The 23053-nt window shown below is 40.1% G+C and overlaps 1 protein-coding gene across 7 annotated transcripts in view; it reads left to right on the top strand.

The window, feature by feature from the left end:
• The window catches only part of LOC124143161, a 63086-nt gene extending 40033 nt beyond the window's left edge, over window positions 1-23053 (top strand). For 4 of the 7 annotated variants that reach the window (XM_048385703.1, XM_046512012.2, XM_046512010.2 and 1 more), the window contains 5 exons: window positions 17243-18764; window positions 19518-19624; window positions 20542-20823; window positions 21175-21447; window positions 22500-23053. In XM_048385703.1, the coding sequence (XP_048241660.1) occupies window positions 17243-18764; window positions 19518-19624; window positions 20542-20823; window positions 21175-21447; window positions 22500-22673 (2358 nt within the window). In that variant the 3' untranslated portion in view covers window positions 22674-23053. Of the gene's footprint in view, window positions 1-10273; window positions 10502-14576; window positions 14726-17242; window positions 18765-19517; window positions 19625-20541; window positions 20824-21174; window positions 21448-22499 lie in introns of those variants that run through there. The other 3 variants (XM_046512014.2, XM_048385704.1, XM_046512013.2) reach the window with 3 other exon arrangements.

Genomic DNA, 23053 nt, shown 5'->3' with positions numbered 1-23053 from the left:
TTTCAAGACTTTTCAGGGACAATTTATTTTTCGATAAATAGAGGATATTTAATTGCGTCACTCGTGAAAATATTAGACTCTCCCCACTTCACTCGATGAGATAAAAGTGGTATTTGAGAAAACACATTGAATTTTCTATTTATTATATACATGTTTTATTTTTATTACTTGCAATTTATATATTTTTTCGAAAACAGTGTCTGATAAATTACTAAGTTCTCCCTGTCGCCCCTTTACCACCGCCGTATAAAGAGGGTTTGCGAAAAGAATATAGTTCTTGAATAAAACTAGCCCTGTTAATATATGTTATGCAAAATATATTATTTCATATCAAGTATTAAGTTCCGTGGACATTTTTGTTTGTCATAATTAAACATTCCTCTTAAAAATGAAAACAGAAATCATTTTCGAACAGCGATTATTTTATTGGCGTAGGAATACATAAACAGTTAGTACGGTGACCATGTCGAACGATCAGCTAAGCGCTCTCCAGGCTTACAAAATCCGCCAAATTTGATCAAATTTTCTCACAAATAAGTATGAAAGTTGACATAAACACATTTATAGAACCCCGAACATTTTAACTGAAACATTGTTGCTTGCTGTCATGAATTAAATTAGGAAAGTTCAATTCTCGGAAAATTCAAGCGGGTGCTTCTCGCCTCGGCGGTATGTCTTGCTGTTGCCAGTTGTGCCTAATGTCTGGCAAGCATGTCCGGCGCAAGAGTGATATTAACATTGCCATGATGTTATTTCCAGACATCAGACTCGTCAAAAAGTTCCTGTGGTCAGTTGAAGAGAAGTTATGCACCTGTGGTTGAGACTGAGTACAGTCAGCACCTTGTATATATCAGTCACTAGTCACTGATAAATTCCAGTATTTCATTCATATGTATATAATAAAATTACAGCCCCCCCCCCACCCCCTTCTGAATATCAAATAGTCGGCCCCTGAGGTCATTTTCTATCAACTCTTTACAGCACCTGCTACTATTATTCTTCTACGGATAATCTGAATTCCAAATCTTTGAGTACCAATTATTTTCTACCCATGAGCTAAAAGCCAAAACCTTCATCCTCCTCTATAGTCCATGATAGAGAAGGGTTACACTGACAAACTATCTTATATTGAAGTCTGTATCTCACACGTTGGAAAGTGCTGAGTGTCCTTTATTGATAAACTCTTGTGCAAGTGTACCTAACTTCATGAGTTTATATATAGACAGCTGGCGGCTTGTTTGGCAGAAATGATATTGATGGTGCTCTTGTGTATGCTAAACACATCAAGATCTGAGATTGATTTCGGAGGTAAAATAAAACCATTAATGACAGCAATTTCAATAATTCACCACACTATTTCCCACTGACAGGCTTTCATTTTCCTGAACTGTTCAATACTTTGTTGAATATTGTTAGATTTAATGATGCAAACACATGCTTTGACAAATGGCAAGTGTACTACTACTACTAACCGATAAAAGGATTGCTGCAAGTGTTCTGCAACATCAGGAGTCTGTACTACCCGATAATAGATTGCTGCAAGTGTACTACTACACCAGCAGGTAATACTACCCGATAATAAGATTGCTGCAAGTGTACTGCTACACCAGCAGGTAATACTACCCGATAATAGATTGCGGCAAGTGTACTGCTACACCAGCAGGTAATACTACCCGATAATAAGATTGCTGCAAGTGTACTACTACATCAGAAGGCAGTACAAACCTATAATAAGATTGCTGCAAGTGTACTGCTACATCAGAAGGCATTACAAACCTATAATAAGATTGCGGCAAGTGTACTACTACATCAGAAGGAAGTACTAATTGACAATAAGATTGCTGCAAGTGTACTGCTACATCAGAAGGCAGTACTCACTGATAATAAGATTATGGCAAGTCTACTGCTACATCAGAAGGCAGTACTAACTGATAATAAGATTATGGCACGTGTACTGCTACATCAGAAGGCAGTACTAACTGATAATAAGATTATGGCAAGTGTACTACTACATCAGAAGGAAGTACAAACCTATAATAAGATTGCTGCAAGTGTACTGCTACATCAGAAGGCATTACAAACCTATAATAAGATTGCGGCAAGTGTACTACTACATCAGAAGGAAGTACTAATTGACAATAAGATTGCTGCAAGTGTACTGCTACATCAGAAGGCAGTACTCACTGATAATAAGATTATGGCAAGTCTACTGCTACATCAGAAGGCAGTACTAACTGATAATAAGATTATGGCAAGTGTACTGCTACATCAGAAGGCAGTACTAACTGATAATAAGATTATGGCAAGTGTACTGCTACATCAGAAGGCAGTACTAACTGATAATAAGATTATGGCAAGTGTACTGCTACATCAGAAGGCAGTACTAACTGATAATAAGATTATGGCAAGTGTACTGCTACAAAAGCAGCTAGTACTACCAGATAATGGGATTGCAGCAAGTGTTATTGATAGTCATAATATTAATTTTTCTTGGCTTCAGTTTCCAATCTACTGTGCAAGTGTTGTTATGGTATGGAGATCACCTCCTTGTACAGATGAATCCAGTCGCATGTCAGCCAATTTTTACCTACCATCATAGACTTACCTCCACTCTCCATCTTTGTGAAATAATGACAATTACAGACCATATGGTGTTGGCTGTGATATCTGTCTGTCAAGTCTGTCGGAGCCACTTCCGAACCTAAATCCTCCAGGTGCATGATGGGAAGGCTACACTGCCTGAACATTCACTCATGTTTCTGGAGGTAAAAATAGAACTGGCCTGTTCTGATGGAATTATCTGTGGTTAGGTAATTCACAGCTTGCATTGAATAACCTTTACACGTAGGGGTGTATGTGAACTTGGTCAGACACCTTCACACGTAGGGGTACGTGCAAGACATAGGGGATGTTGGCTGGAGGTCAGATTCATATGAAATATCACACATATTGTATTGTCTTGTTTTTCTTTGTAATTATGCTACTCAACCTTTGATAGGGACACTGATTTAGTTATGCCATAATCAATGACAGGATAACTGCTTATAGAAGTTTAAATTTCATTTAAAACAAATATGTAGAGCTGTCACTTTCTTGGCAGAATTGAATACTATTTGTATGACAACATCTAATGGTCAGTCACATTTTGTCTGCACTCACATTATTCATATCAAAAAGTGAGTAAATTAGCTTTAAATATAATTTGGCCAGAAATAATACAATTTTATTAAATTCTATATTAATTAGGTCGGAAATATTATTAAAAATACAAACAAAGGCATGCATGACAGAAAAGTCGATCTCCTTGGTATGATTTCATTTTGATGCACCTGTTTATGACAATGTACTGAGTGGACACAGCGCTGGTGGTTGTGTTTCCAGGGACAGTGCCACACAGGCACTGGGTTTCCATCTGTCTGGGAGAGGGATATACGTGTCGTATCACACGCTCAGCAGAAACTGCTGTACCAAGGTGATAGGCTTACTGAAAACTCTTCTACCTGTCTACGAGGACCATTTATCATGTCAGCTTGTCAGAGTGATCTGTTCCTGATTTAGAAGTGTAAGTGTAATTTTGTAAGGTCATCAGGTTCCTGTTTCATGTCTCGCAGAGAAATGGCATCACGATATTTTGAGTTTTGTACAAGTAGTTATTGGTTATTGATCTCCAGTTTTGGTCATTTTGACCTTTTTGACTTGTTCAGTTAGTGAGGAATCAAAATATGGAAGTAAAGAATTAAATAAAAAAAAGTCATTAGCCTTTTTCTCTTGTTTTATTCTTTGATAACCCAATCAATCAATCAATCAATCAATCAATCACTCACTCACTCACTCACTCACTCACTCACTCACTCACTCACTCACTCACTCACTCACTCACTCACTCACTCACTCACTCACTCACTCACCGACTCACTCACTCACTATAGTTTCCAGGTTTTTTATAAGTATTTAACTGGAATACCATGATACATGTTGAGTGATATTTAGGTGAAATACGGTACTAACAACAACATATGGTGACATACCAACACATTTCCAAGGTCATGTAATCATTGTAACCAATAGTGGTTTTCATGGTTACATAAATGAAATCTACCGTGTCAAACCCGACACAAATAATTCTCCATGTGTAATGACATGCAGTGTGTGTTGTATTTATGTTGATGAGTATTCCGTATCACCCAGTCACTGGTAGTTACGGGTTCACTTATACAAAGAGTGCATTCTTCCTTCATGGGGCAAGCAGGAACTGTTCAGCAAGAAGGAGGAGATTTATTCAATTCAATATTTCTGAGTCTTTCATCGTGATGCAAAGGGATGCCTAGGAGATGAACAGGGTGTGTGAGACACTTATGACAATTAACGTGATAATCATTCCTTTTCAACATTTTCCCATCAGTTTTCTTAATTGGGTCGTTCCCTGGGCGCTGGAGATAGACAAATAAATTGCTTGCTGATGTGACTGAACTAGCCAAATCTTCTTACCTGAGCCTCTATCATAAGAGGGTGTTTGTTGATGGTCTTAAAGTGTGATTTTGAAGAAATACAAATGAGTTTTGTTTAGTATTCATTGAATGAAGGCTGGTTGTAGCTAGGGAGGCAATTGCATCTACTTTCACAACACTCAGGCAGCAGGCATCACAGACGTGTTTAGTTAATACAGAAATATTTATTACATTGTCAATATCTTCAAGGTCAAAGTTTGATTAATTTCTTTGAAAATTTGGTGCTGATTTTAGAATAGAATATTCTCACACAAAGTTTACTTAATCATGTTAATGTTTTTTTATGATTGGTTAGCAAATCTTTATGTATAGTATAGTATAGTATAGTATAGTATAGTATAGTATTGTATTGTATTGTATTGTATTGTATTGTATAGTATAGTATAGTATAGTATTGTATTGTATTGTATTGTATTGTATTGTATTGTACTGTAAAGTGTAGTTTAGTACAGTATGGTATTGTAAAACACTGTATAGGGTACAGTATGGTATGGTATGGTATGGTATGGTATGGTATGATACAGTACAGTTGTCGTAAGAGGCGACTAAAGGGATCGGGTGGTCAGGATCGCTGACTTGGTTGATGCATGTCATCGTATCCCAATTGCGTGGATCGATGCTCATGATGTCAATCACTGGACTGTCTGGTTCAGACTCAATTATTTACAGACCTTCGTCATACAGCTGGAATATTGCTGAGTGCAGCATTAAACAACAAACAAAAACAAAAACAGTATAGTATAATGCTGTAGTAAAGGACAACACTGTATAGTATTGTACAGAACTGAATAGTACTCACTAGTAAATATACTGTTGTTGATATTGTATGAATAGCTTCTGATAAGTGATACATTTGTAAACATAATGTCTACAAATGAAAATCATACCAGCACTGTGCCTGTTTTCTGGTATTTTCTATCAAAACCATATGAACAATAAAAATAGAATTAACAGAGTAAAAATACATTTATTGTGATCGTTTAAGAGTATGGTTTCATAGGATGAAGACGAAACAATAGACATGTGATACTTACTTTTACTCACAAGTCCCAGAGTTATCTCCCTTTGATTATGAATGTCCTAAAGTTTTACTCACTTCAGCAACTTCTTTATTTGGATTTGGCGTTTAGCTAAAGTGGTCAACAAATTACTGTGTTTGCAACAATATTTGTTTTATTCTACAAAGCCACCATAGTCTGAGTGAGAACAGGTTGGTGAGTGGAGTGAGGCCCAGCTCTTGAAGCTGTTAGATGAAACTATGGGATGTACAAGCTTCTCACAGCGATAGTCCGTTCGCGGAGCTCTCTGTTCTATCGCTGCCACCAGTCAAAACTCCCCACTGTGAATAGGTGGCCCCAACCATGCTTGGAGTTGAACTCACAACCGAATGACCGTCATGTTTACAAACAAGTGACGACTGTTGTCACGCCGAATACACTTACCGCTGATAAATTACTTTCTTTGTTTGTCAATTTGAATTTCTATTTCATTAAAAGTATCATCTTTAATTGATAGAGTAAGAATGTAAGGGAGAAATTTTGTTGATTTTCCGTTAGTCTGCAATCTCGAACCAATCTGATTATTAAAACAACAAGTAAATTCATCTGGAAAACATGGTCAGTCGTAAACCTTTTCAAAATGAAATAAGATGGCATTCTCAAAGACATAAACAAAAGTATAAACGTTACTACATATGGGGTTAGAGGGCAAATTTCAAGATTCTTGTAATGGCCGTGCCCACACTGGTGGCAGCGATGTTACCGAGAGTGTAACGAAGGTGTCACGCACTGGGAAGGAGCTTGTGCGATGTAGTTCCAAGGGAGATAATTACTTGGTGGTGTTTTACACTCACAGTATAACACACATTGCGAGCATCACGTGTGATCTTTGCCTCAACATTATCACTGACATTATCACAATGATACTCGGTCCCACCCTGACATTCAGCAGTTGAAGCAGAGGAACGTGGAGCTGGGAAGGCCATTGTTGGTACAGCTTGCTGCAAATCCACGGCTGGGATTGTTAATATAGGGGATGGTATTGGAGGTTCAAAGTGTGTCACAATGTTTTGCGATGCACAAGGCCATATTGTGAAACACATCACAATATATTGTATAATTCTAAATACAGGAGCAATCTCACTGTATGACCTGAAGTCAATAATCAGAACAAAACAATTAAGATGCTGGTAGAACATAATGTTTACTCATTCAACACGTATGCAACCATTTTGGGGCGCCAGATGCACGCTCATGGTCAGTGAAGGTATTCGGCAATTGTATAACATTAAACACATGATAAAATTCACTGTTTAATATCACCTAATATACTGAGCATGAAAAAATGATATTGTGATAAATATCGTGGAAAGAATGAACCTCAATTTGCCGATATACCGGTAATACCACGCATCCCAAGTTAATATCCATTCATAGATTGTCTAATTTTGTGGTAAATGAGTTAGTCAAAGTGTTGTTGTACATCAAGTTTTAGTGTATCTGGCCACCTATGAAGTTCCCAGTTGTTAAATGTTTAGAAGATGAAATTTATCAAGTGTCATAAGAGTAGAAGAAATAAGACAAGGCTTTTGCACTCGGACAAGTGGGACTAATGTCATACTATCACAATAGAATATTTGTGTACACTAAACAGGCAGATTTCTTTCAAATATACAGCAAGTTGTTTTATAGCTTAATCTTGTTGTGATGGATACGAGGGATGCATAAGTGTTGAGTAGGATTCAGGATGAGAGGGTACGCACATTCATGGATCCATATCGTTTTCTATAGATTTGGCCTGTTTTATAAGCAAAATGTGTGCATTGAAACCTTGATAATTCAGACTGTACCGTTTCTAGCGTAATTATTTAAATTAATGTACAGCAATAATTTACTTGTAATTTAACGTAGGTGTACCAAACAGTACTCTCGAGGAAAGCATTGTCTCCAGATCGCAATCAGGAGAGACATGCACACATGCACGTACATGCACGTGCACTTGAATGTGGCACTAAACCCCATTTCACCTGACTTCATTGTAGGAGGCCGAGGGTTGACTCCACACAAATGTGCATCCAGTGCACACAAGTATTGATATTGGATGCAGAAAAGGCATACACTGCATCCCAAGGGATGCACAATATTATTCATTGTACTACAGCGCATCAAGAGCATTTATAGGTGTCTGTCATTTCAACCATCAATAAAGACCACTGTCCACGTGATCACTGATTCATTCCAGGCTCTGATGTTATTACCAAAATGTACAGTACAGTACAGTACACCATTTCATTACTTTACAGGACCCTTATATTGTGAGCTAGGATCTTCAAAATTTATTATCAGGGTTCCAGTGAGTGAGTGAGTATGGTTTTACGCCGCTTTTAGCAATATTCCAGCAATATCACTGTGGGGGACACCAGAAATGGGCTTCACACATTGTACCCATGTCGGGAATCGAATGCGGGTCTTCGGCGTGACGAGCGAACGCTTTAACCACTAGGCTACCCGACTGCCCCATCAGGGTTCCAGAGGACTGCCACTTTTGAAAATCATGGTAAAAACCCTGGAGACTAATGAAATTAACTTGATGCTTAGTCCCGTTTCACCTCACCTAACTTCACGTAAACTAATATTATGGCGTTGACGTTCATTTAGAAACAGCTGGGATATCACTGTTATAAAAACCAATAATTGTTCTGAACATTTATGTTGAAGTGTTTTCATGCCTAAATGCACAGATATGGAAAACATGGCAAATAATGACTATTAGTTAAATGCCAAACACCACGCTAATGATTGTATTAGTGATATATTTTGACAGGTGTCATGTGTGAATGTGAAAACATGGTCGCGTACTTGGTTTGTTGTTGGAAATAAAAATACTGAAGTGAAGTCTATTATTGGTAGTGGTTGTTTCCCAATTAAGATTGAATATATTTACTCTCAGAAGAATCGTTTAATTAATGGAGGCCATTTGGTATGCTATATTCCAAGATATTATTTAATGTTTTAAATAATATCATTGATTACATTTAAAATATCCACATATAGGACAGAAATCCCAATTAAATTTTTAAGAAATAATTAGTAGAGTTTTTAAAACACAAGTGAAATGGAATAAGCAGTTTTTACCAAAATACATGCTAAATACGAAAACTGCAAAAAAATCTGTAACAATTTGTTTACATTTCCAAGTCTAGTACAGTTCGATCAGATTCCCTAGTTGGGAGTTTGATTCAGCTGACTTGCAATAATACATTAGACAGATGTTCACCACCCTGCTTCCCCTGAAGGTGGTATGGACTCTTCCAGAAGTAGCACAGTGAGTGATAAGGCACTCTGCCATCAGTTGGGCTGTCATCAATAGCACTGATGCTGTGTGGAGCTTCATCAAATACTTACTTTTGATGTAGGCATTGTTTGTACCAGCAATGTGGGGAGCTTGTGGCATCTTCCTTTCCACTGATGCATAAAGACAAAGTCTGAGACTGTCGGCTGGCTAGTTTGTGATGCTCCACCCCTACTTGGTAGTAGTCCATAGTCAATTCATATGAAAAGATTATGTTTATATTCAGCATTTAATCAAAGACGTATATCACGTCCGTGATTTAATCAAACAGGCGTTTATGAAAAAAGTGACTGAAAAATCTTATGTTGTTCACAACAGTAACAATCATTTTTTTTTAAATCAAGTAACTTTATTTTATTTAGGTCTTTATGAAAGAAATTGCTTCATCATTCTTCTTTACAATTTATTTTGTGGCTTCCTGATCTGAGAAATTGGATTAGAAATCTGTAATTTAACAAGGAATAACATGATTTGGCCTACACAAAGAATACAGCATTTCTGTCATCTGTCAGTTCCCCTGTCATCAACAATCAGAGAGACAACGGATGTCAGACACCATGTACACATGACTCACTTATTCACTGACTCACGCCAAGCTGTGCACTGTCTCATGTTGTGTTGGAGTGCACAATTCTTTAGGCCAGATCTTTTCTACTCTGGTTTTTTGGTTTACGGATTTTTGGCTAAAATATTCAGGTTCGTAGGTCGAAAAAATAATCAAATTGGTATAAGTTAAAAATTCCTGTCTGGCTCTGGCTGGTCAAGTGGGCAAGCACGGAGGGAGGGTGGGTGGGTGGGTGGGTGGGTTTACACTGTTAATAGCTCTCACAGGCGAACCCGCTCAACATAGTCAAAGGACACCCTCAAATAAAACTTGCAATAACTGTTTAACAAGTAGGCTTTGCATATCATTTTAATTACTGGTAATGCGTTTTATGCATAAATACTTGCAATATATCAATGTTTAATGAAGCTCAGACTGTTTGAAAGCTCCCACCCTCTTTATAGTACCTTATGCTTAAACAAATCAGCAGGCTAAAGGCTAACCAATATTCCAGCCATGTCACTGAGAGTATACCAAGAATAGTCCTCACACATTGTACATTTAGAAACAGTTTTCCTTTAATTATACAGGCTGACATAAAGACCAGAAACCAGCATGATCTGGTCACATGATGGAAATGTTATAAAACTAGGAACCTATCTGAAACCGAAACCAGAGGATCCTGTATACAGTAATTCTGAACCATACACAGCTGTCATTTATATGGTACTTCCTTTTTAGTATTTACTGCTATTTTTATCTCCTTCCTAGGGGTTGTATGGACAACATTATGTAAATAGTACACAGACTAAAATAGATTTTAGACATTAGGAAGTAGGTATATCTTGCTACAAAATCTTAAACTCTTTCTCATATCTTATCTACAGTCCACTGAAGCTGAACGATCTGACGCTTATGATTATGTGAAGCTATTTTTAGTAACATCCTCGTAATGGGCCACCCCACAAGGAAACAGTTGTATTTATTAGAGATCATTGTGCGACGATACCAAATGTAAACTTGTGCCGTAGTGGAACAGAAAATGTCTCGATATGTTCTCAAGCTCAGGCTTTCTCTACACTCTGGAGGAAGTTGTCAGGTAAGGAGTATATAGCGGGTTACATCAACTGGCTTGAAACAGGCAGGGTTTCCTGTCCACAAACTGACAGTCTGACTTATTAAGAGTTTTGACACTGACAGACAGCTGTACTCGTTCAGGGGGACAGAATGGGACTGATTCAGTGATTTGTCTGGACCTGCTCAGAGGCCGATATTTGCCCCTAAATCAGCAGCTAATGCCAGTAAATATCCCAAATTGTAATTACAAATTTACCTTTTCATTTTATATAGTAATAACTAATGTTATACTTTGTACAGGCAACTTGTATTTCCCTGAGCAGTTGGAGCAAATAATGAATTTTTTCCAAAATTGTCTGCAAAGGGCATTGTTGAAATCCTGGATAACCCCAGTCATTTCATAATTGTGATCATTTTTATTAATGCTTAATGTATATTTTATTTAAGTATAGGAGTGACATGTTTGAAATTTATGGCTGCTATTCAACCATTTTGTTATATATCTGCCAGTAAAAAGATCAGTTTTAACCTGAACGTAAACATAGTAAGCTCAGTAAGTCCTGTGAAACTGGTGATCAATGTTTGTGTACATTGTTCAAATTAATTAAATATGTTAGAGTAAATATTCAATTTGTTGTTACACAATCAATATATTAACCCAGTTCTGTTTATATATCCTGTGAGGGGGGTGGCTTTAAGAGGAGATGCATTAGGGGCGTGCAGCAGCTTTATGTTAACGTGACCTCTGTGTTGATAAGTAGGTCATGTCCAGGTATAATATGCATCAGGTGTGCCTCGTTAGCACCTGCTGCGGGAGACCAGGTAGGTACACTTTGTAAACACTGCTACCAAACAACAGGTCAGTACAGCTGGGGAGGACCACTTCTGGGGACACTGAGTTTGTAGAGAGAAGTAGCTACCCTAGGACATTGTACTCAGACTGACAAGCTGTGTGTGTGTGTGGATTGGGGATGGACAGGCTGTAGGAGTGTGTATATGAACGAGCATGTGACATGCGGCTCTAGTACCAGGTTCCTCCTTCTCAACTTGCACATACTGTCAGATGTGTTGGTTAGTGCAAATGTTTAATAACTGCGTGAGTGAGTGAGTGAGTGAGTGAGTGGGTGAGTGGGTGAGTGAGTGATTGAGTTGGTGAGTGGGTGAGTGGGTGGGTGGGTGGGTTTTTGAATAAATGAGGGAGTCAACAAGAAATTAATTCCAACCCATGGTTATAAAAATATTCCTGGGCTGCCCAGTTGTAGAACATAACTATGCATGTTGCTTGTTCAGTGTCACAATAACATAGGTCTTCCTTCTGAAAGACTATAACTTCTGGGCTTATTTCTGTACAGTTCAAGTTTTGATTTATTAAATGTTGTTATTTGTGATATATATCACAGTGTAGCCAAATTAACCCATCAACAAGTAATACAGGAGTAGTCCTCTATCATCAGTGTAAAGGGTGGCGGGGTAGCTGAATGGTTAAGTGTTAACTCATCTGAAGATTCAGGTTTGATTCCCACATGGCACAATGTGTGAACCCCTTCAGCCTTAGAAATTCACGCTGGTCCTCTAGCCTGAGACTACTAAAACGAGGACAAGTCATCTGAAGATCCAGGTTTGATTCCCACATGGCACAATGTGTGAACCCCTTCAGCCTTAGAAATTCACGCTAGTCCTCTAGCCCGAGACTACTAAAATGTGCTGAGGACAAGTATAATCTAGTGATGGTAGTCCTCTGGGTAGTAGAGTTGGAGGGCGGTAACTCTGAACCAGTTGTCAATGTTTCAGGTTTGCATCAAATCAGAGCTGATTAAAACTGATAATGGAACCATAGTAAACATTTTTGGTCTTTTTGAAGCAGGACTGGCTACACAATCTTAGGACTAGTGTAGGTCTGGGATGGGTAACTCGGGTACTCGAGTCGGGTGGGTAGTGAGTGGGACCGGGACACCCACAGGACTACCCAGACCCGTGGTTAGTCATGTGATATATAGTTTAATGACAAAATTATCTAGAACTGCGTGAATACACTATAGGTCACGAATGTTGACATTTCTTCCGAACTGTTCACACATTCCATATAATAGTGTACCTGAATACTTTTTGCCAGGGCTCTGGTCAAACAATTCCCTAGTGGACATTTTGTACCAATCTCTTGAGACCTACAGAGGGTTCCCGGGTAGGGCCGGTAATAGGGGGTTGGGTACCCGGGTAGTAAATTTGGACTCGTCCCAGCTCTAGACCAGTGAAATAAGGTTGACATTAGTCATCTGGACTAGTCTTAAAAAAATCGTATGTCTGAAGGTGCCCTATTCATCTACTCACACATCAGGGTATGTGAATGATTCTGAGTACCTGCCTGCTTGGTTGGGTAATGAGTGAGTGAATCTTGTTTTACGCCATTTGTAGCAATATTCCAGCAATATCACTAAAGGGGACACCAGAAATGAGCTTCACACATTGTATCCATGAGGGGAATCGAATCCAGGTCTTCTGCATGACGAGCTAACGCTTTAACAACTAGACTAACCCACTAGAGCAGCAAAACGTGTGTGCCCATTCACTGGTAATGCCATTCAGAAACAACAGAGCAGTGTATTCTGTTCCTAGGCAAATCATTTCAAGACGACAGGTGAGATGAGGTGAAATGGGGTTTAACGTCGCATCCAAGATTATTGCACTGGTATGGCGACATGCATGCACGTGTGTGTGTGTGGCTTCTTGTACTAGTCCAGACTGATGCCGATTTATAGTGCTAGCTCACTGAGATACCATGCCGCAGTTTAACATGAATACCCCACTCAGACACAGTGTACTGACTCCGAGCCGACCAGTCCTTGTTTTAGCCCCTTAAAGCCGAGCGTCAGACGGGGTAACAACAAGTACCATCTTTTAACATCTTTTGGTATGACACGGCTGGGGATCGAACCCCGGACCTTCCGCTCACCACGAGGCCACGGGGGCGGTCTCAAGATAACAAGAAAGTAAATGGCCTGTGATCATAGAAACATTCAAAACAGAATGCATAAAAATTCAGGATATTAATTTTGAAAATGCTTGTTGATAGATGAAAACGTTACAAGCAATCTGTAGAGAAGGATTAATTTTGCCTTCTGTATTTTGGGATCTTTGAAGTTCATAAAACCAAACATTAGTCTGGTCTAATGGTAGGGGTGGAACAAGTCTCTGTGTCCAATCGGATTTGTATGGGTTTTTGAAATACTTTTTTTTATACCCCCGAACTTTTATGTTGGGGGTATATAGTTATACCAAGGTTCTGTCCGTCCGTCCGTCCGAAAACTTTGTCCGCGCGATTTCTCTTAAACTATTCACTGGATTCATCTCAAACTTAGTACATATAATCTGTGTCATATGGAGGGGTGCAGTCAAAAGAAAAACATTGTTTTTATCAATTTTCCATTTTTTTATGAATTTTTCAAACCCTAACCCTATCCAGTTTCTAATTAAACAGAGTGACTTCCGTCAGGCATCTCACACAGGGCAAGTTTAGCGTGATGGACTGGTTCTACAGCCACTTGAAACTACTGACACACTAGGCGGGTCGGGGTTATTAGTGAGTCACGCTCACTTTTGCCCTTGTTTTTTATTTTTTTCCATGTTTACATAAACATATATGATCACATAGAACAATGGTTTGTTTAATAATAAGGCTAAGTTCATATTGAAGAAAGTACAAAAGATAATAGAGACATGTTACAAAAAGCATAGACTTCTTAAGTGCTCATCTAGAGATGAATCGATGGATGAATACAATGGTTACTTTTATTGGTTACACCAGAAGCGTAACATTTACCTTGAGGGCTAAAAATGATGTCATAGGAGTTTCTGCTCGTCCTTGGAATGTCCCGAAACCTCTCTTGACGTTATTGTTTTAAACAATGTTTCCATTCTATTGTTTGCTCGTACTTTGTTTCCTTGTTGATTTAATTACTAGGAGACATTGTTTACATGTTATTGTCTGATGACGATGGCTCAAGTCTGGCCTCATGGCTTGGTCAGCCTATCCTACAGATAACACCATTGAGTTTGGAAGGATGGGTGTGAATATAGGCCATTGACCTGTGACAGCTATTACGTGGTAAACTGTTGTTGACAAGCTCCTCTTCCCTCTGTGGAGAGGTGGAGTGGATGTCACAGTTGGTACATGAATGGCCAGGGACGCAGATCTCGGCTTGTTACTCTGCGTTTGTTACTCTGCGTTTGTTACTCTGTGTTTCTGGAGGTGAGTAGGGTTTGTTTTCAGTCTTGGTTCATACAGCCTGAGGAGGTCTTGTCTTTATCTTGTTTATTTACACATCTTAGGTCAAACTTAAATGTAGGCCAATCTTCATCCAGATTGCTCCATGACTTTTTGTTATTTATACTACTCAAAAGAATTTAAGGAACACCCGATTCTTTCATATTACTATAGTTAATGTGTCATGACAAATTGTGTTCATATGTTGGCCATTAGTCCCAGCATTCAACAATTGTTGCCAGCTCGTGGTGAAAGATTTTGCTAAAATGAAGTCAAAATCTTTTGGTTGGGATCTGAGTTCAGATATCATTACCTCAGGATTTTACAAGCAAGATTTTGTAAGGTGGTTTGCTGTCTCATTGCCATCCAGCTCTACCATGGCATGGACATTATGTGTGGCAGGGAGTGTTCATTGTTGGGATGGACAATATGTGTGGCAGGGAGTGTTCATTGTTGGCTAGTCAATATGTGTGGCAGGGAGTGTTCATTGATGATATTGATGGTGTGTGTGTGGCAGGGAGTATTCATTGTTGGCATGGACAATATGTGTGGCAGGGAGTGTTCATTGATGATAATGATGATGTGTGTGTGGCAGGGGGTGTTCATTGTTGGCATGGACAATATGTGTTGTAGGGAGTGTTAATTGATGATATTGATGATGTGTGTGTGGCAGGGAGTGTTCATTGTTGGCATGGACAAAATGTGTGGCAGGGAGTGTTCATTGATGATATTGATGATGTGTGTTGCAGGGAGTGTTCATTGTTGGCATGGACAATATGTGTTGTAGGGAGTGTTAATTGATGATATTGATGATGTGTGTGTGGCAGGGAGTGTTAATTGTTGGCATGGACAAAATGTGTGGCAGGGAGTGTTCATTGATGATATTGATGATGTGTGTTGCAGGGAGTATTCATTGTTGGCATGGACAATATGTGTGGCAGGGAGTGTTCATTGATGATATTGATGATGTGTGTTGCAGGGAGTGTTCATTGTTGGCATGGACAATATGTGTTGTAGGGAGTGTTAATTGATGATAATGATGATGTGTGTTGCAGGGAGTGTTCATTGTTGGCATGGACAATATGTGTTGTAGGGAGTGTTAATTGATGATAATGATGATGTGTGTTGCAGGGAGTGTTCATTGTTGGCATGGACAATATGTGTTGTAGGGAGTGTTAATTGATGATAATGATGATGTGTGTGGCAGGGAGTGTCCATTGATGATATTGATGATGTGTGTTGCAGGGAGTGTTCATTGATGATATTGATGATGTGTGTGGCAGGGAGTGTTCATTGTTGACATGGACAATATGTGTGGTGCAGGGAGTGTTCATTGATGATATTGATGATGTGTGTGGCAGGGAGTGTTCATTGTTGGCATGGACAATATGTGTTGTAGGGAGTGTTAATTGATGATATTGATGATGTGTGTGTGGCAGGGAGTGTTCATTGTTGGCATGGACAAAATGTGTGGCAGGGAGTGTTCATTGATGATATTGATGATGTGTGTTGCAGGGAGTATTCATTGTTGGCATGGACAATATGTGTGGCAGGGAGTGTTCATTGATGATATTGATGATGTGTGTTGCAGGGAGTGTTCATTGTTGGCATGGACAATATGTGTTGTAGGGAGTGTTAATTGATGATAATGATGATGTGTGTTGCAGGGAGTGTTCATTGTTGGCATGGACAATATGTGTTGTAGGGAGTGTTAATTGATGATAATGATGATGTGTGTTGCAGGGAGTGTTCATTGTTGGCATGGACAATATGTGTTGTAGGGAGTGTTAATTGATGATAATGATGATGTGTGTGGCAGGGAGTGTTCATTGATGATAATGATGATGTGTGTTGCAGGGAGTGTTCATTGTTGGCATGGACAATATGTGTTGTAGGGAGTGTTAATTGATGATAATGATGATGTGTGTGGCAGGGAGTGTCCATTGATGATATTGATGATGTGTGTTGCAGGGAGTGTTCATTGATGATATTGATGATGTGTGTGGCAGGGAGTGTTCATTGTTGACATGGACAATATGTGTGATGCAGGGAGTGTTCATTGATGATATTGATGATGTGTGTGGCAGGGAGTGTTCATTGTTGGCATGGACAATATGTGTTGTAGGGAGTGTTAATTGATACTATTTATGATGTGTGTGTGGCAGGGAGTGTTAATTGTTGGCATGGACAATATGTGTTGTAGGGAGTGTTCATTGATGATATTGATGATGTGTGTGTGGCAGGGAGTGTTCATTGTTGGCATGGACAATATGTGTTGTAGGGAGTGTTAATTGATGATATTGATGATGTGTGTGTGGCAGGGAGTGTTCATTGTTGGTATGGACTAACTCATCCACAAAAATGAGAGAGAGCCCGTTTGTTTGGTGTTGGTGGGCAAACCGGTATTTGGAAGTCCTCTTCGAAAACAATGCTGCAACTTTGAAAACTAACTGTTTGTCCAAGTGAAGATGCTTGTTGTAACATAAACTTTTTTGTCTCCAGGGATCCTCTGACGGTGCTGCCAACGCAGACATGGGAAATGTTGAGGGCGGGAAAGTGTGCCCCCCCACAAGTCATGACGACTCAAATTACGGAGTTGCCTTTTCCAAGAAGTCTGACAAGTGTGACATAACACCCGACTATGACTCAGTCAGGATGCGGAAGAAAGGTCGGCGGCAGTCGTCACTGAATTCAGACAAGGACTCGGCCATTGGCGGTGCGTCCGAGCTTGGTCAGTCCTTCTACAGTGACGGCGGTATTAACCGCGACTCTTTCTACTCTACATGCACAGCGGAAAGTGGCTTTGAAAATATGCCTGATAACTTTGATGATGCAAGCAGTGTGGGTGAAGGCTACACATTATCACGATATCCCTCTCTGAGCCAGTCCTTGCAGGTCAACTTCAGTCCTAAGTCCCTCAATAATAAAAATAGACAATCTGCTGACGTTTCATATGGATCAGACGAAAAGTCTGGTATCACCATTCAAAACGGTGACACGCTAGACCACAGTAGCATCTTATTGACGCCCCCATCAGAGGACGAAATATCGCCATCACATTCACACCTTTCTGGTGATCGGAAAAATCCATCAGACAGTACTACTGGACATTTGCAGGTAGATAGATCGGACAAAAGTCATTCGTTAAGTGCGGAATATGATGCTTCCCTAGAGATTTCTGAATCATTACAAAGCTACAGTGGAGGGACGGGGAGTCTGGGGGACTGGAGTTGTGACGAGGAGGAGCGTGATACCATGTCCCCCCTCCCCATCATCCAGGAATCTTTGTCAGACTATCAGTTCAAACAATCGCTTCTCCAGCGACTCCGAGAGTGGTCAAGTTTCTCTGTAGACGACAAATCCCGATCACCCACTCCCGAGCGTTTGACAGTGTCTCGGACTCTCAGGAGAAGCCGAAGCTTAGATAGGACTATGTCGGATGTGTGTACTCCTGATAGTGAGCTTTTTGACAATGAGTTGATTGATTTTAGTGTCCATACTACCAAAAACTTAGAGCATATTGAGGATGAGCTTCAGGATATACAGGATGAGTTCTCAATGATCACGTCGCAGCTCTCAGACTTGATACATCGTGGGGATGAACCAGAAAAGAAGCCAAAAGAACATCGAGAGAGGAGCCCAATGGCCAGACGTGCGTCGGAAATTGTTCACAGAGCACGTACAAGATGGGAAAGGTCGCCGAGTCATTCGTATTCCGACTCGGAGCGATCGTCTCGGGAAGGTAGCGTGGAACTAGCCTGGGACCTTGGAGATATTGGTGACGATGAACTACCTCGGACTATGAGGAACAGAAGAAGGTTCCGGGCCAGACGACAGAACACGCTAATTCCCGAGGAGCAAACTGATGGTAGTGAACTTAGTCTCTCGTCTTCGTGTGACAGCTCCCCGTTCAAGATGGCCGCCGATACTAGTGTAGGGCAGTCACAAACAGATCTATCTGATGGTGACTTGGAGGAGGACAGTGTGCCGGGAGCCATCAGTCAGCCATCACATCGAACCCAAAGTAGGTCAAGGCTGTTATGATTCTGTATGATTGATTTACAAATTTTGTCAGTTAATTGTAATGAAAATAGTAATAGTATCCAGTGAAATATAAAATATAATTGTGAGGAGAATATTCTTTTATTTCAAAAGTTAATAAGGGTTACTTCCCTCACCTTGTCCTCCTATTTTGTATGTTTTTGTCATAATGAGAAATAATATTACTTTTCTTAAAATAGCTGCATTTGTCAGAGTATGATTTTACGCTGCTTTTAGCAAATATTTCAGCAATATCATGATGGTTGACGCCAGATATGGGTTTCACGCATTGTACTGATTCGGGTTAGCTGCATTCGATTTTTGTGAAAATTTTCTGTTGGCTGGTTAGAGAAAAGCGTGTAATAAAAAAACAAACATTTTCTATATGATGCTACTTGTGGATGTTTCACAGTTATATTTATGAATGATCAAATAACGGCAAAATATAAAACAATTTTTTGGAGTAACTTTCCTCCATTAGTGTGGGGCGGTAGGGTAGCCAAGTGGTTAAAGCTGTTACTCATTATGCCGAGGATCTGGGTTTGATTCCCTACATGGGTATAATGTGTGATGCCCATTTTTGGTGTTCCCCCCCCGCGATATTGCTGGCACATTGCTGAAAGCTCACTCAGTAACTCAATCACGCTTTCATTGAGTGATGTGTGTAGATTTCACTGTCAGGTTCAGAAATATTTCTCTCGTACAGAGCATTAACTGTTCTTGCCTTTTTTTGTAGGCAAACCTCGGGGGAGATTAAAAAACATCAGTGGCGGAGTGAACATTGAGGACTATGCAGAGAGAGAGTGGCAGGGGGACACGCCCAAGGCCAACGCCATCAGACAGGTAACAAGGGAGATAATCGGGACACAGTCATAGCGGGTTCAACACACTTCTTGATAGTTTCTCATGGTACATTATTATTATGACCTTAAAAAACTTTATTGTTTGTTGTTTAATGCCACACTCTAATAATTCTAACAACATTACGGCACTCTGTAAATAATCGAGTCTGGACCAGACAATCTAGTGATTGATATCATGAGCATTGATCTATGCAATTGGGATACGATTACATCATCCAATTCAGTGAGGCTGACCACCCGATCCCGTAAGTCACCTCTTACAAGCATAGTCGCCTTTTACAGCAAGCATGGGTCCTTGAAGACCTATTCTACCCTGGATCTTCAGGGGTCTCTGACATTGACTAATGGAATTACAGTTGATATATGACTTGTTTTGTATTTCAATTTTTATCTTCGGCTGAGACATATTTTTAGAACAGTCTTTGTGCATCACCTTTTTAGTCTGCGGTTTGTCATCAAAGGAGGTAATATATTCATGAAATTGTTAAGGAGGAAGATGAAAAGATTTTGAAAAAGAATTTGAATAGTTACTTTGTAGGATCATTTCAAAATATCTTTCATACATATACTAAAAGGGGGCATGAATGGCCCAGTCATCTAAGGCACCGCGATTTGCTGTGCAGAGTTGCATTCCTTGGACACGCCAGAAACCTATGATTGTGGGTTCGAATCCCGCTTCGCCCCGATTATGTTCCTAGGTTTGTCAGCACCATACCCATGCTCGTGGGTTTCACTATTATCAGTAAATAGTAGTTAGTGGGCGTGATCTTTTATTTGCAAATGCAAGAAAAAATTGCTTAATTATCCAATCAAAGACCATGGAATCACTAGCAATGTATATATTTTTGGACAAATCATCAAAGATTAAGTGCTTCACATACTCCTCTCGCCTTCCAGGCTTACGCTTCTATACCAGGACTGATCAACTGCCAGCGCTTAAAACAAATCAGGGGAGACAACTACTGTGCCGTGCGAGGCTGTTTGTACCAAATCCTGAGTGAGGGCCACCATGTGACAAAGACCTGGCCAGGCATAGTGGATACTATCAACAAACTACATCAGTTGTATCAGGATCCTGGTTCGGGGCTCCAGCAGTGGACCTTCGCGGGACGTCTTCCTGCTACGGATGAAAACAGACTCACACGCATGTGTGAATGTATGCTTTCTCTGTACTCAACGGTGGGTTGCAGGAAATAGGAGAATACAGAGTTGCCTCCCTTTGAACCAGTATCTACTTACCATGGGTCTAAACCAAAGCCATGTAATTCACTGGTCAGAGTTGCCTCCCTTTGTTACCAGCATCCGCTAACCATGGGTCTAAACCAAAGACCTGTAATTCACTGTGCATAGTTGCCTCCCTTTGCTACATGTATCCGTTGATATGAGCACCATGGGTCTGAGATGCTGCTATCCTGAGGTTTTTTTCAATCTATGCTTTTCTACATAGTTCAGTGTGTGTCTTTTTACATGTAAGTTGACATTCTCCATGTTCACGCTGAATATCCCTGACTAACCACCTTCATGTTCCAGATTGAGGATATATGCAAACTTCCATCCTATGAACAACGGGCCAAATACACATCTGACCTGCTGAACTCTGACCCTGTCACTGACCTTGAACTCATGGAAGGGGTCAAACTGCTAATGGCCTTGAACTCAATTGAACTCCAACATGCGAGTGAACAGGGCGAGGACGTTCCTCTGTTTGTGTGGCTTATGTTCGCCAGGGACTCCTGCCAGAATGTGTCCGACTTCGTCAAGAATCATCTCAATGTTGTGGGCGACTCTGCAGGCCTTGAGCAGGTAGGTGGAGTGGCTCCGAAAACATAAAGTGAAATTAAAGCTTGAAATTAATGAGGTGAAAATAAAATTGAATATTTATTCGTGTAACTCAGTAATTATTGTTACTATCTAATTTGTCATGGAGTTGGTTTTGTTAGTACTTATCATGTTTAATGTGCAAAATTTGTGATTTTTCTATATCAAAATGTGCAAGGCCTAGGGACTATCAGTATATTGTTCCTAGAGCTATGCATGGCTTTACGTATTCTTTTACATGAAGCAGTCCCGGGTCGACATTGGCCCCCAGCAACATTTGCTTGTTATAAGATGCGACTTAATGAATCAGGTGGTCAGACTCAGTTGATTGCAAGTCCTCACGCCCCAACAGTGTGGGTCGCTGCTCACGATATCAATCACTGGATTGTCTGTACCAGACTTGATTCTTTACAAGCCTCTGTCATAAAGCTGGAATATTGCTGAGTGTGGCATTTAACAACAAACATAAAACAAAATGACAAGAACCATTTTAAACAATAATTACAGTCTTTCAGTCTCACTCAGGACTTTGATAGCTTTGGCCTGTGTGAATCTGAGACATTGTCATTGTAATAAGGGGAATCATGATCTATTAGACTGATCCACAATAATAAGATTTGGTTTCTGGATAAACAGTTAGGTCATAGGCGGATCTAGAGGGGATGTGGAGGGGACACAGGGAAAATCTGCAGGGAAAATTACTTTTGATATTTTTTCCAGTCCTCGCCTTAATCAGGACAGTCAAACTATCTAAGATAGGACACAGGGGTGGTTGGGGTAGCCCAGTGGTTAAAGCGTTCACTCGTCACGCCAAAAGCCCGGGTTCGATTCCCAATGTGGACACAATGTGTGAAGCCCATTTCTGGTGTCCCCCACCGCACCGTGATATTGCTGGAATATTGCTAAAAGCAGCATATTCACCATACTCACTCACTGAAGTACACAGTGACCATGGGACAGATTGATTTGGGAGACTGCCTTATATTCTCTTTGCTGTTCTGTGTTCCCCTCCATAAATCCTCTTCCCACTGTTTCAGGTTGAGATGTGTCTGCTGGGTCACTCGTTGGGTGTGTCGATACAGGTGGCACGTCTCCAGAACGTCTCCCAAGAAGACTTCCTCGTCAAATTCCCCGACACCTCCCCAGAAAAATGGCCGACGATCAACCTGTTGGCTGAAGATGACCGACACTATAATGTGCCTATCCCATAATCCCCGGGACCAAACCTGGAGCTGTGTTTTCTTTGTAGAGTTAGCTCCCCTGTCGGTCTGCACCATAACCTTGACATTAGCTATCTGTGATCTTTGACCTAAAGAATGTGGATTCATCTAGCGCACCTACGTTGATTCACTTGTAACAAAATTGTGATATTGTTGAAAAAACTGTATCTTGAATGTTTGTAACACAAAATATCAGAAGTGTCCTGAAGAAATGTGTGTTGTTTGTTTTAGATGTATGACAAGAAATAAACACTTAAATGAGGCTACTATCCAGAATTGTGACAGCATTGAGCTATTTGGGGAAATTACAGCTGGAACATTGATTACTCAGAGAAGACATTTTACTGTGTGATGTCAAAAAATATTTTATA

Source organism: Haliotis rufescens, unplaced genomic scaffold, assembly GCF_023055435.1.
Source record: "Haliotis rufescens isolate VD_foot unplaced genomic scaffold, xgHalRufe1.0.p SCAF_6, whole genome shotgun sequence".
NCBI lineage: Eukaryota > Metazoa > Mollusca > Gastropoda > Lepetellida > Haliotidae > Haliotis > Haliotis rufescens.
This window is presented reverse-complemented; position numbering and strand designations above follow the sequence as displayed.